Source organism: Macaca thibetana, chromosome 8, assembly GCF_024542745.1.
Source record: "Macaca thibetana thibetana isolate TM-01 chromosome 8, ASM2454274v1, whole genome shotgun sequence".
Taxonomy (NCBI): Eukaryota; Metazoa; Chordata; class Mammalia; order Primates; family Cercopithecidae; genus Macaca; species Macaca thibetana.
Genome location: NC_065585.1, coordinates 2,466,335 through 2,480,555, shown reverse-complemented (window position 1 = coordinate 2,480,555; position 14,221 = coordinate 2,466,335). Strand labels below are relative to the sequence as shown.

Below are 14,221 nucleotides of genomic sequence, written 5' to 3'. Positions count from 1 at the left end.
AAGAGAAGGAATAAAATACACTAGTGTGTGATCACCCATTGGGTTCATATTGACCCCTGGCAAGATAGAGCTGATTTATGAAGACAGGGGAATTGCAATAGAGGAAGAGTTTAATTCACACAGAGCCAGCTGACCGGAGGACCGGAGTTTTATTATCACTCAAATCAGCCTCTCAGCCCCTGTCCACTGCATGAGGGTCCACAGGAAGCCATGCCCCTTGTGGCAGAACTTCCCAGAAAGGAGAACTGCCAGAAGATGCAGGCTCAGTTCAGGCTCAGGGCCTAGCATTCGGTGTATGGCCAAAGTGTGAATGACAGGGTCAAAAATCAGAGGGTGGCCACAGTCAGGGTTCATTCTGTGACCAGGATCAGGGCTCAGTCAGTGGCCAGGGCCAGGGCTCCGGGTGTGACTAGTCTTATGACTCAAGGTGGGGCCATAACCAGGGCTTGTTAGGTAACCAGGATTAGAGTTCAGACTGACCACAGTGAGGGCTCAGTTTTCGGGTGAGGTCAGAACCCAACCTGTGGTTAGGGGTGGGGCTCTGGGAATGCCGTATAGGAGCCGTGACCATGACGCCATCCTCAGGCCAGCCACACCCTCAGTGCGGCTGATGTTGGGGCCTGCGAATTCTGTGGTGGGGATCCTGTGTGTTGCCCCCTCGTTGGCCTGCACCCACTAGAGGCCAGTAGCACCCCTGAGCTGGAACAAGCAGAGATGCCTCCAGACATCACCAAACATTCCCTGGAGGTGCAGAGTCGCCCACGTGAGAACCACTGCCTTACAGCAATCACTGTGTATCAAATCAGATCAACAAACACTTACACACCTGTAAATATTTGAGAACAGAAAGTCCCAGGCTGGTACCTTGAATACAGAGACAGATAAGAAAACTTACTGTGCAGGAGTGGCCAGAGCCCCGGCAAGCTGGGGCTGGGGGCGGAGGGAGGATGGGACAGGGGCTGTCAGCCACACATGGAAGCAGTTCACGACTGTGTGAGGCTCCTTGTCTTGAGCTTACAGGACATGGGCTGGAGGGCATGTCCAGAGAGTGGGCAAGAGTGGGCAAGGAAGGAGTCTGGGGTAGGCCGCAGTCACCCTGCATGGCCTCCAGTAAGTTCCTGTCCCTCTTGGGCTCAGGCTTCTCACTTGCCAGAGAAGAGACAATTTCCGTGGAAAAGAGCCCAACCCAATGAGTTCCAGGGAGCCATGCGGGAGAGGCCCCAAAAGGACAGGGGATGACCTGGAGCCCCCGGGGAAGCCCGAAGGCAGATTCCTGGTGCCACTGAGTCTCAGGGAGGTTGGGTCTCGCATCATCCTTGCTCCCATCAGTAGTGTCACCTTGACCCCAGACTCAAGGCGAGACAGTGGGAAGCTGATGTCCCCCGAACACCCCAGAAAATCTGCCAGCCTTCCCGGATGGTGCAGGCCTGCTGGGCTGGGAGAGGGGCCGATTCCCCAAGACTTTCTCCCACAACATCCTCACCACCCCCTAAAATGTGCCAGAGCCCTTTTCAGAGGCAAAATCGAGGAGAGGAGGAAACAATGAAAGCCAGACAACCATGAGCTGGGACAGGAGAGCGTCTGGGGAGAAGGAGCCTGTTTCCCACCAGACACCCCATCAACAGGGACGGGAGAGCGTCCGGGGTGAAGGGGCCTGTTTCCCACCAGACACCCCATCAACAGGGACGGGAGAGCATCAGGGGAGAAGGGGCCTGCCTCCCTCCAGACACACACTTGGCAGCAGGCAGGGCCACGGCCCACAGTGGACCCACCAGCATCCGGCAGGAACAACAGTATACCCAAGAGGGTTGCGAGGCAGAGTCATCTAACTCAGGCCCCATGTACAAAGGCAGGGGACAGGTTGAAGGAGACAGCAGGGCCACCAGTCCCCCTCAAAATCAGCAGCAGCAGGAAGCCACCGCCCCCATGGGCTTGCAGGAATGAGGGGGAGAGTACAGTGACCAGAGGCTGGCCAGAGCCCTGGGGACAGGAGAAGCCTGGCTGACAGGACGTGGGCCTACTCTAGAAGGCCACAGCCACGGCCACCACCACCCAGCTGGCTAACAGGAGAACCTGGGCCTGCTCTAGAGGGCCAGAGGCACTGCAGCCATCACCCAACCAGCTGGCAGGAGAGCTGGCCTGACCTTGTCTCTTCCACCCTCTCATCTCCTGCCCATGAGAGCTAGACCAGTCTCTCAGGTCATGGAGCAGGAGGGAGAGGGGATCTGGGGCAGACAGAGGCCATACAGCCCTGGGCCTAGCCCCTGCCTCCCGCTATTGCAGAGGCTGCTAAAAGCTGCACTTCCCGACTCCCTTGCAGCTAAAGTTCCAAGCTGAGGGTCACTCACGGTCCTGAGGGTAAAGCTCCTAGCCCAAGGCCCAGCCCACACTGAATGCCCCACAAATGAAGACCTGTCCAACAGGGTCTCCTCCCCAGGGAGGCTGTCCCCTGTGTCAACAAAGAGCCAAACTCTGTAAAATATTTGAAGACATTTATTCTGAGCCAAATATGAGGGACCCTGGCCTGTGACACAGCCCCCAGGAGACCCTGAGAACATGTGCCCAAAGTGGTCAGGGCACAGCTTGATGTTATCCGTTTTAGGGAAACATGAGACATCAGTCAAATACATTGAAGACATACATTGGTTTGGTCCAAAAAGGTGGGCAACTGGAACTGGGGGCTTCCAGATTATAGGTGAATTTAAATATTTTCTGGTTGGGAATTGGTTGCAAGAGTTATCAATAGAAAGGAATGTCTGGGTTATATGGGGTTGTGGAGACCAGGGCTTTATCATCAGAGGAAGCCTCCAGGTAGCAAGCTTCAGAGAAAATAGCTGGTAAATGTTTCTCATCAGACTGAAGGCCTGTGTTGATGTTAACGCTGGCTCTTCCTGAGTTCTGAAGAGAGGAGGGATAATGAGGCTGTCCAACCCTTTGCTGTCATGGCCTGAACCAGTTTTTCAGGTTCACCTGGGAAAGCCCTTGCTGAGAGGAGGGGTCCATTCAGATGGCTGGGGGTCCTTAGAATGTTACTTTTGGTTCACACCCAGAATAGCCCCTGCCCCTGTCCTTTGCAGCACCTGCTGCTGATCTGTCAGTGACGCTGTGACCAAGACTTATCACCCCGTGGGCCGTGGGCCATGGGCCCCAGGAGGGCGGCACAGCTTCTGTAGGAGCACAGGGCCCAGGGAGGTGCCCTCGTCCTTGGCTGGAAGGCCGAGGCCTGGAGGAGTCTGGAGAAAGGGTCTCCCTTGTCTGGCCTTGTGCTGTGAGGTTGGGGAGGTGGGAGAGGCATAATCTGGGGCCTGAGGACGTTTCAGCCCTCAGCCCGGGGTGGCTGAGATATGGCCCTGGGCAGGCTCTGTCCTTCAGAGGTGGAAAGAAGGACAAAGGGAGAGGGAGGTGCAGGTCACTCAGGGAGGAGACTCAGATCTGCCCAGTCCCGGGGCCCTCACTGGCTCCAGGAAACCCGCTGGTGTTGACTGTGGGCAGTCCAGCCTCTTCCCAGCTGCGGTCATATAAAGCCACTCAAGGCCCTCTCCACCGCTGCCCACCCGTGACCATGAAGGCTGTGCTGCTTGCCCTGTTGATGGCAGGCTTGGCCCTGCAGCCAGGTGAGGCCCTGGCTGGCCCCCAGCAGGGAAGGGAGCAGGGGTGAGCCGGGGAGACCAGAGGGATACCTGCAGGGCACATGGAGAGGAGGCGGGGGGAAGGAGGAAGGAGGAAGAGGGAAGGGGATGAGGCTTTCGCCCTAGCCTCCATTCCTCCAAGGCAGCTCTTGGCACGACCAGGCAGCGACCTGTTCCCTGCCATCCCCTGTGACCAGGGCTTGCAGGGCCAGCAAGGAATCACTCTCCTTCACGACCGTGGGGCAGGGCCTGGCTCCTAGGGGGCAGATAGACAGACTGACGGACGGATGGACAGAGATGCTGATGAGGAGCCGGGAGGCACAGGGCAGGAAGCCTCAGGCTAAGAAATACTTTTGAGGGCACAAGAGGGGGGTGCTGGGGGTGTCCTGCGAGGACCCGGGGGGTCTACATCCAGCCCAGTCCCAGCACTGCAGCTTCCGAGGGTCCCAGGGAGCTGCTGGCCTGCGCTGCTCTGCTTGGGGTAGGACCCTCCCGACCCAGGGTCCTGGGTCAGTCACCCCCACAGCCGCAGCTTCCTCTTCTGGAACGCGAGGTCACAAAAACAGCCACGGAGGGATTAAACAGGGCAGCGTTGCAGAGGCACTGAGGAGGGGGCCCTGAAGATGGGGAGGAGATATTGAGGGTGAGGAGCACCGAGGACAGTGCTGGGCACCTGCCTACACAGGCAGGTGCGGTTGTTTTGGAGGAGGAGACAGTGGCTATGAGCACCTAGCAGCAGGGACACCACCCCAGGGGCAGAGCGAGACCTGACGCGGGAGGCCTGAGAGGGGCTGAGAGGCCGGGCTGCTGGGGACAAGGCCAGGTGGGCCTCCATGGCGGTGGCCTGAGGAAGTCCTGGAAAAGCGTCATCCACCTGTCCAGCCGGGCCCCTGCCAGGTGAGGCGAGCCCCTTCTCTCTCAAGAGCATGGGCGTTTTAACAAAGCTTTACCCTCGCAAGCAGGGGGCTGGGGCACACATGGCAGCTGCCGGGCACCGTGGCAGGAGGCGTGCAGAAAAGCCAGTCCTGGGGGAGTGTGGAGAAGTTCGTGCCCCTGCAGAGGACTGTCCCAGCACAGACTGTGCTCTCTCCGGAAGGGCCCGGATCTTGCTCTCTGCCCTGCCCTCTGCACTGCAGAGAAGATGAGGCAGGCAGGCCCCTGCCCAGGAGCCACCATTTCTGGGGAGTGCTATGGGGCAGCCTCTGAGGCCCCTCCCACTCCACCCCACAGGCACTGCCCTGCTGTGCTACTCCTGCAAGGCCCAGGTGAGCAACGAGGACTGCCTGAATGTGGAGAACTGCACGCAGCCGGAGGAGCAGTGCTGGACCGAGCGCATCCGTGAGTGGGGAGACGAAAGTCGCCAGGCCTAGGTCTCTGCCACTGAACTATTCATCCTTCTGGCCATCTGCCCACACCTATGTGCTGTTTTCCTTCCACCCATCCCTCACCCGTCCCACACCTGCCCCCAACAATCACCCAGCATTTGTCCCTCCAGCCATCCTCCTCCATCTGCCACTCCTCCACCCGTCTGTCCCTCCCCATCCTCCATCTGCCACTCCTCCACCCGTCTGTCCCTCCCCATCCTCCATCTGCCACTCCTCCACCCGTCTGTCCCTCCCCATCCTCCATCTGCCACTCCTCCACCCGTCTGTCCCTCCCCATCCTCCATCTGCCACTCCTCCACCCGTCTGTCCCTCCCCATCCTCCATCTGCCACTCCTCCACCCGTCTGTCCCTCCCCATCCTCCATCTGCCACTCCTCCACCCGTCTGTCCCTCCCCATCCTCCATCTGCCACTCCTCCACCCGTCTGTCCCTCCCCATCCTCCATCTGCCACTCCTCCACCCGTCTGTCCCTCCCCATCCTCCATCTGCCACTCCTCCACCCGTCTGTCCCTCCCCATCCTCCATCTGCCACTCCTCCACCCGTCTGTCCCTCCCCATCCTCCATCTGCCACTCCTCCACCCGTCTGTCCCTCCCCATCCTCCATCTGCCACTCCTCCACCCGTCTGTCCCTCCCCATCCTCCATCTGCCACTCCTCCACCCGTCTGTCCCTCCCCATCCTCCATCTGCCACTCCTCCACCCGTCTGTCCCTCCCCATCCTCCATCTGCCACTCCTCCACCCGTCTGTCCCTCCCCATCCTCCATCTGCCACTCCTCCACCCGTCTGTCCCTCCTCATCCTCCATCTGCCACTCCTCCACCCTTCTGTCCCTCCCCATCCCTGTCCTTGCTCACTCATTCACACCATTGCTGATGTTCAGTGGGTGGTCCACTTGACTTGGGCATCTGGATAGGGCTGAGACCAGGCCCTTGCACTGCTTGCAATCTTGAGGCCAGCCCAGGGGGACTCTAGAGCTTCAGGCAGGGTGGGGACAGGAGGAGGCCTGGGACAGGTCAGGCGGGTGAGCATGCAGGGCAGCCCCATCCCTGGGTCCCGCTGCTCCCCAGGCGCCGTGGGCCTCCTGACCGTCATCAGCAAAGGCTGCAGCTCAAACTGCGTGGATGACTCACAGGACTACTACGTGGGCAAGAAGAACATCACCTGCTGTGACACCGACTTGTGCAACGCCAGCGGGGCCCATGCCCTGCAGCCGGCTGCTGCCATCCTGGCACTGCTCCCTGCACTCAGCCTGCTGCTTTGGGGCCCCAGACAGCTGTAGGCTTCCGGGGGCCCTGCTGCAGCCCACACTGGGTGTGGTGCCCCAGGTCCCCGTGCCACTCCTCACACACCCGGCCCAGTGGGAGCCTGTCCTGGTTCCTGAGGCACGTCCTAACACAGGTCTGACCATGTCCCTCTGCACCTCTGCCCTCCACCCTGACCCTCCCATGGCCCTCTCCAGGACTCCCACCCGGCAGATCGGCTCTAGTGACACAGATCGGCCTGCAGACGGCCCCTCCAACCCTCTCTGCTGCTGTTTCCATGGCCCAGCATTCTCCACCCTTAACCCTGTGCTCAGGCACCTCTTCCTCCAGGAAGCCTTCCCTGCCTACCCCATCTATGACCTGAGCCAGGTCCATGGTGTCCCCCACACCCAGCAGGGGACAGGCACTCAGGAGGGCCCAGCAAAGGCTGAGATGAAGTGGACTGAGTAGAACTGGAGGATGGGGGTAGCATGAGTTCCTGGGAGGCTCCAGAGATGGGGCCTGGAGGCCTGAAGGGAGGGGCCAGACCTCACATTCATGGGGCTCCCTGAACGGCAGCCTCAGCACAGCGTAGGCCCTTAATAAACACCTGTTGAATAAGCCAGAGAGACCTTCTGTCCTTGCACACCCCAGGTGGGGACGGGATCCGGGGCTGTGTCTGGTCCAGGGCCCTGGTCATATGGGCTGCAGCCTCTGCCCTGACAGGAGCAAAGCTTGGCCCCGAAAGGAGGACGTCCCTGCAGAGGGTGGGAGGGCAGCTCCCAGGACTTGCACTTGCTGTGTTGCCTGAAGCATGTGGCCAGAACTCTCTGAGCCTTCCGGCCCATCTATGACCCCTCCCTCCTGGGAGGATGGACCCAGAAAGTTCACAGGAAGGTGAGGGTTCCGAGGGGAGGGGCTACTACCATTCACGCTCCCACTCGTCCTTTTGGCCTCATTTGAGCACCCCCATTTTTCAAAATTTGTTTTAGCGCTACATACCCACCATACAGCATCCAAACACTACAGCAGGGTCCCCAGTGACAGGTGGCCTCCCCCAACCCTGAACCCCAGCCTCTTCCCTCTCTGGAGTGCCGGGGGCTTCTTTCTGGGAGAACCTGTGCCCCGCCATCATCCCCAGGCACCTGAGTGGGAGGACGCCATCCACACTTGCCTCCTGCACTCAGGAGAAGCCTTTCGCACACAGCCTGCCTCCTGCCCTAGGGCTGGGGGTGCAGTCTGTGACCTGAGTGGGGACCTGCTCAGGGTGGGGCCTCCTGTTAGGGGTAGGGCTCAGGGGGATTTTCAGAGAAGAGGAGACAGAGGCTTAGGAAAGGGAACGGGTCTGTTGCCCACATCCCATACAGAGCCAGGACTGGAACTCTGGGGGTGGGTCATGGAGCAGCCAGTGGGCAGAGCTGTGCTGGAAAGAGCCCTCCCGTCTGACATGTGACTTCACGGGGAGACCTCCCTCCTGAACACCGCGGGCCCAGGGTGGCACTGTCAGCAGGGTGCAGCTCCCCAGGCCAGCATCTGAGTGACCTTGGGCACTGGTCACACCCTCCCCACCTCGCCTACACCCAGCCCAGCCTGCCGGGCTTCCATGGTGAGCTCTGGGCTTCAGCCTGCCCGACATCCACCCACCCTCCCGGGCCCAAGGCACCCTCAGACCTGCCTTGGCCCGGGGCCGAGTCCAGAGTCGAGGGCTAGGCCATTGTTTTCCAGGAGGACCCTGCAGACCTGCACAGAACTTTGCAGCTCTCAGGGCTCTGGTGCAGGAACTGGGGCCCTAGGCTCAGGCATGTGCTGCTGGCCACACTGTGTCTCCTGAAGCTGCCAGCCTGGGCTTGCTGACCTGCTCTGGGGAGCATCCAGGACGCTGGGTGAGGGAGGCTGGTGCCCTGCTCGGCTCCCTCCATTCAGCACATAGTTATCGAGCCCCTGCTATGGTCTATGTGCTGTTCCACGTGCTCCTAATCACCCTGGTGATGAGAACTAGGAGAAAAAAGCAAGGAAAGAGGATCAAGAATGCTGGGATGGCCAGGGAGGATGGAGGCCTGCAGTGCAGAGGCAGATGCCTCAGTGATAAGAGCGCCGGTCCTCACTGAGCAGGACTCAGCCCACTCCAGTGCCCACACAGTAGCCCCTATCCCCTGGTCCTTCTCCCTGGGGCTTAGGTTCAGAGACACAAGGCAGCATGCTTCAGGGCTGGGGCCCATCCACATCGGGCTGGAGGTGTCCTGGATGGAGCAAGACAGGACCCTCACACTCTGTTCCCCAGACTTCCTTGCATTGGAATGCCTTGGGCCAGGTGAGGAGAAGAAGGGCAAGGACGCGGGAGGCCTCGCTGGGCTCTTGATGCCGGGGCCAACCTGAAACCTGTGGCCCCCTTCGACCTCCTGAGCTGTCCCTCAGGTCACAGGGCCTCTGAGCTAAGGGCCTGTGAGGATGCACAGCCCTGCCCCTCCCTCACACCACCACGATGGGGCAGGAGCCTGCTCTGGCCACATGGCTTATGGGGGACAGAGGTCCTCCCCATCCTGCTGCCTCCTCGAAGGACAGACGGCTGACCTCTCCAAGGGCAAGGACCAGCCAGGAGGGCCACCTGTACCAACAGTGCAGGCCGCAGCCCTGGTGCACTCAGGCTCCAGAGGTCACCTATTCGCTCAGGGCCCCACAGCTCCATCTGGACTGGAACCCGCACCTCCCAGTCTTCCCACTTTGCCTCATCTTTAGAAATGATAGAAAAGCGGCCGGGCGCGGTGGCTCAAGCCTGTAATCCCAGCACTTTGGGAGGCCGGGGCGGGTGGATCACGAGGTCAGGAGATCGAGACCATCCTGGCTAACATACTAAAAAAAAATACAAAAAACTAGCTGGGCGTGGTGGCGGGCGCCTGTAGTCCCAGCTACTCAGAGGCTGAGGCGGGAGAATGGCGTGAACCCGGGAGGCGGAGCTTGCAGTGAGCCGAGATCGCGCCACTGCACTCCAGCCTGGGTGACAGAGCAAGACTCCATCTCAAAAAAAAAAAAAAAAAAAAAAAACTTCCCAGAAATGATAGAAAAGCAAAAAAGAAAAAAGTGCAGAGCTCGAATCCCTAAACCCTAGCGTAATATCTGCCAGCATTTCATAGCCTTTGGGATGTTTCCTATTGTTGTAATCTAGAAGACACAAGTTTACCAAGAAGATAAACAAGCAAGGACCAACAATTAGTAATAACAAGATAGCTAACAAAGTTCCTAGGAAGGGCAGAACCAAGTGAGACTCAGGAAGGCGCTTTTAAAGGTTGATCAGATATAGTTGAGATCAGAACCTCGGTTCTGATATTTATGCAACCGGGCAGCTTGCTCATATATTTTACAAGCATTTTCTTCTATTTGACCTGAGGTGTTAACTCAGGTATTAACTCAGCGTTAATAAACTCAACAGGTTTTATTGATTATAGTGCACATGTCCCCTTGTTCAAGCAATAATTAATCTCATGCTAATCTATCATCCATTATTATATCTGTAAAGGAATCAAGAGAGAGGTTTTTTTTTTTTTTTTTTTTTTTTTTTTTTGAGACGGAGTCTCGCTCTGTCGCCCAGGCTGGAGTGCAGTGGCCGGATCTCAGCTCACTGCAAGCTCCGCCTCCCGGGTTCGGGCCATTCTCCTGTCTCAGCCTCCTGAGTAGCTGGGACTACAGGCGCCCGCCACCTCGCCCGGCTAGTTTTTTGTATTTTTTAGTAGAGACGGGGTTTCACCGTGTTAGCCAGGATGGTCTCGATCTCCTGACCTAGTGATCCGCCCGTCTCGGCCTCCCAAAGTGCTGGGATTACAGGCTTGAGCCACCGCGCCCGGCCCGAGAGTTTTAATGTATCTAAGTGTCTCCTGTTTTATGAGACAGTGTATAGAATGAAGAAGTAAAGTTTTGAAGAGTTGCTTCAGGATAGGCAAATTTTCCCCATGGGGTCAGTAAGCCAATGGCAGTCTCAACCCCAGCCAATATAAGGCGGATTGCCCGCTTAGCTCTCAGGTAAGTGATGTTATATAATTGTATACCATAGGGCTTTGCTGGTCTTGTTGTACACTGACCCCTGAACCAAATGTTATCAATACGCTGGTAACCATTGGGTTCATGATCCCAAATGAGAGACAATCTATTTATGCCTGGTTGAATAGGTGACCACATGGCCATAGGTATCCACTGGGGGTGCAAATCTATATGGATGGGAGCTGTTAAGGAGGCTGAGTAGGAGGCACTAAGGATGTTAGTCATCTGTTTATTTCCAAAACAACAGCTTTAGGTATTGTAAAAGTTCACAAGTGTAGGCCATGGCGTCTTTCTCAGGTGCCTGTGGGGACTCATAAGAAACAAGCTTAATCTTGGACAGGTGTACAAGAAGCCAAGTAAATTTGTTTTTCAAAAATTATAAAATTTTAATCTTGATCATAAGATACAACTTCCATAAGCCTTTCATAACCTTTACAATCTTTATATAGGAGTCAGTTAATACTTCAAGAAAACCTTGTTAATTTGACTCAGGGGCCCATATGCTGGTCTTGCTTCAGTGTGCCTTCAACATTAATGATTAATTTATAGAGAAACTGACTTATTTTATCTTTAAAATCAGCCCTTACAATCTCATGCACCCACCTCTACCGAGGTAGTCCATGGGCCCTGAGGAGTTGAATAGCTTTAATTTCTGTCCCTGTGTTTCAGGAATGCAATTGATTTTGATTGGCATCTTCTACTGGGCCCAAAGATGGGGTTTTAATTGTTGTCAGTGTTTAAAAATTGAGCAGGACTTGGTGTCCTTTTCAGACCCAGCAGTCAAAGCCCTGTAATTCAATGTCACAAGAACTTTAAAAGCACATACAGGAAGATACACAGATGTAATAACTTTAATTAAAAAAATTAAATATCGGCCAGGTGTGGTGGCTCATGCCTGTAATCCCAGTACTTTGGGAGGTTGAGGCGGGCAGATCATGAGGTCAAGACCAGCCTTGTCAATATGGTGAAACCCATCTCTATTAATAATACAAAAATTAGCTGGGCATGGTGGTGTGCCCCTGTAGTCCCAGCTACTCGGGAGACTGAGGCAGAAGAATCGCTTGAACCTAAGAGGTGGAGGCTGTAGTGAGCCGAGATCACGCCATTGCACTCCAGCCTGGGCAACAGAGTGAGACTCCATCTCAAACAAAAACAAAAAATCATCCTTTTCCTAAGCAAACCAAATCTGATAATAATGGCATAGGAATTATTTCAATAAAATGTTACATCTGTGAGGTCATTTACCAAAAGGCAAAAGAAAAGACCGTCTGCAGTACACATAATGTTATGTTGGAAGAAAACGTTTCCTTAGACCTTTAAGAAAACATGCCTTTTAAAATGGGAGGAAAAGCCAAAAAATGGTGAGATGCAATAAAAGTTGAACTTTCAGTTAAAAAAATTAAAATCTCTTATAATTTATTAAGAGTAAATCAATCCGTTAAGAAAATTTCATTGTTCTAACCAATAATTTAGTGCATAAATGTTTTTTTACATCAAGCCCAGTCTCTAGGAAGAGCAATATAATTTCCCTTTACTTATAAACAACTTGATCATACAAAGTTTTTTGGTTTTTTTAAAAAATAAATCCTCTTACTATGACTTATACAGACCATTCATCAGATGCCTGGACTTTGTCTTTTGTCCTGAACATCCTCTTTCTTAAACAATCAGTCATTTTATTTTAGGACTAAACTTACCATACAAGATTCTTTCTCATATAAAATTATTACTCTTTAAGCTTTCTTACCACAAAAAATACCTCTTTATTTTTATAACTTTCTTTACATCTCTCTTATTTCCTGGTTCCTTTACCTTGTTTTATATATAACCTTTAAATAAACTTTAAATTAGATAAAACTTGTTCACCTTTTTAAAAAAAAGACACACTTTTTTTTTTTTTAGCAAGAATGAATGTTTTCCTATAATATATTTTTATTGGAAAATACCTAAATAGTGAAATATCTATTATTTAATATAACTTTCTATTCTAAATTATGACAAATTTTTCTACAAGTATGTATCCCATTACATTTACCTAATTACCTGAATTGTTTACCTAGATTGTTTATGAAAACTGTGATAGTCATGATTTAAAGTTATGAAACCATCATTGCAAAATTATAACTGAGATAGGGAAAAAAATATTTGACCTAACTGACTCCATCTTGCTTCTAACCTCCAGGCTGTCCTTGTTCATTCCTGGACTTTGGGAGGAGCTTAGTTTATAGTTTAGCTTTGAAACAAACACGATAACAGTCCTTTCCCAAAACAAACTTCCTTACTGCCTGTGCACTAGACTGGCTAAAGCCACAGGATTAGAAGTTATGATACTCTTACTAAATTCAAGATGCAGATATATTCATTAAATCAATATCAATGGCTTATTAAAGATTACACAAGCAAAGATCATTATGATTTGGGCTGGGTTTATAGTTTTGTAAACCCTCTGCCAAATTTTGACAACTTATAGTATTTGGCAGGGGTAAGTATGAAATTGCTTATTAATAATTGCAAACAATTGCAAACAAAAATGTATGCTGGCAATTCTTAAGACATTTCTAATATTACTTTAGCAATATTTTTAAAGTGAGTTCATTTATTAACAACTTTACTTAAGTTATGCAAATTTGAAAAAGCATTTGACTAGTCTTTCCTTTTTTCCCGATAAAGTATTTAAGTGCTTTTATTTCACTTTGAGCCAATTAATTAGAGCTCTTTTATATATTTTTCATAGTGAAACATTGTGTACACAACACATAAATACATAGACATATTAGGCATGCTGATAGAAGTACATCTTATAGATTCATAAAAACCTTTTTTTTCATATCTTAGACTTTCAGATTCTTGATAACCTGTTTCACAACGCTAGGCAGTTCTCAGCTAAATAGCCTTAAAGTTGCATATTAAAGGAAATAACTCAGGTGAAAGTCAAATAGCAAAATTTATTTTATCAGGTACAGAGAGAAAATGTCTGGTGGTGCTAGAGAAAGATTAAAGATGGATGCCAACTCAATAATAAAATTACAGAAATGTATCATTGGATTATATAAGAAGACCAATTTTATTTAGATAGAGACTACCTGTTTTTCTTTTTTTAACCAGATCTCTGAGCTCTGTGTGGGTAGAGCCCACACTGAATGCTGGGTCTCCAAAAAGGGTGAATTACTATGAGGCTAGACAACGTGATGCTTTTACAGTGCACTTAAAAAATAGTTTAAAACAAAAACATTTCTAAGTGTCTAAACTACACTCTTCCTTAAAAAACCCCAGAGTAGCCTCTGTTGCAGTAACTATTTTAGTCAAATAATCAGGTAATAACAGAATTCAGTCAACCGAGAAGAAAAAACTTTTGCTAAAAAAAAAAAAAAAAAAGGCAAGGTCTTAGAGGAGAAAAACAACTAAAAAACAAACACATGAAGACCTTTCAAATACAAACATACACATATGCACGTGCACACACACACACATATGTCTTGGATGTTAGCCTTTTAATTAAACTGACTTTTAACCATTGAGCTCCTTTTAAAATAATCCTTTTAAATCTCATTACGGTATTTTTTTTTTTGAGACGGAGTCTCGCTCTGTCGCCCAGGCTGGAGTGCAGTGGCGCGATCTCGGCTCACTACAAGCTCCGCCTCCCGGGTTCCCGCCATTCTCCTGCCTCAGCCTCCCGAGTAGCTGGGACTACAGGCGCCCGCCACCTCGCCTGGCTAGTTTTTTGTATTTTTTAGTAGAGACGGGGTTTCACCGGGTTAGCCAGGATGGTCTCGATCTCCTGACCTCGTGATCCGCCCGTGTCAGCCTCCCAAAGTGCTGGGATTACAGGCTTGAGCCACTGCGCCCGGCCTTGTTACTGTATTTTAGTCAGAAAAAATTGCTGCTATTTCAGAGGTACCAAGTGTCAAACCAGGAAGGACTTGATTTAGGAACCA

At 52.2% G+C, this 14,221-nt stretch overlaps 2 protein-coding genes across 3 annotated transcripts in view; one reads left to right on the top strand and one right to left on the bottom strand.

Moving 5' to 3' along the window:
* JRK (Jrk helix-turn-helix protein) overlaps positions 1–14,221 on the bottom strand; it is a 387,231-nt gene that overhangs the window by 32,145 nt on the left and 340,865 nt on the right. The gene's annotated exons all lie outside the window — the stretch shown is intronic.
* PSCA (prostate stem cell antigen) lies at positions 3,486–6,879 on the top strand. 2 transcript variants are annotated; one of them, XM_050801069.1, is made up of 3 exons: positions 3,486–3,614; positions 4,860–4,967; positions 6,473–6,879. In XM_050801069.1, exons 1-3 carry the CDS (start codon positions 3,563–3,565, stop codon positions 6,637–6,639), a joined length of 327 nt encoding a protein of 108 aa, XP_050657026.1. In that variant the 5' UTR covers positions 3,486–3,562; the 3' UTR covers positions 6,640–6,879. The 2 variants fall into 2 exon arrangements, with proteins under 2 accessions (XP_050657026.1, XP_050657025.1); XM_050801068.1 differs by having other exon boundaries at positions 6,081–6,879.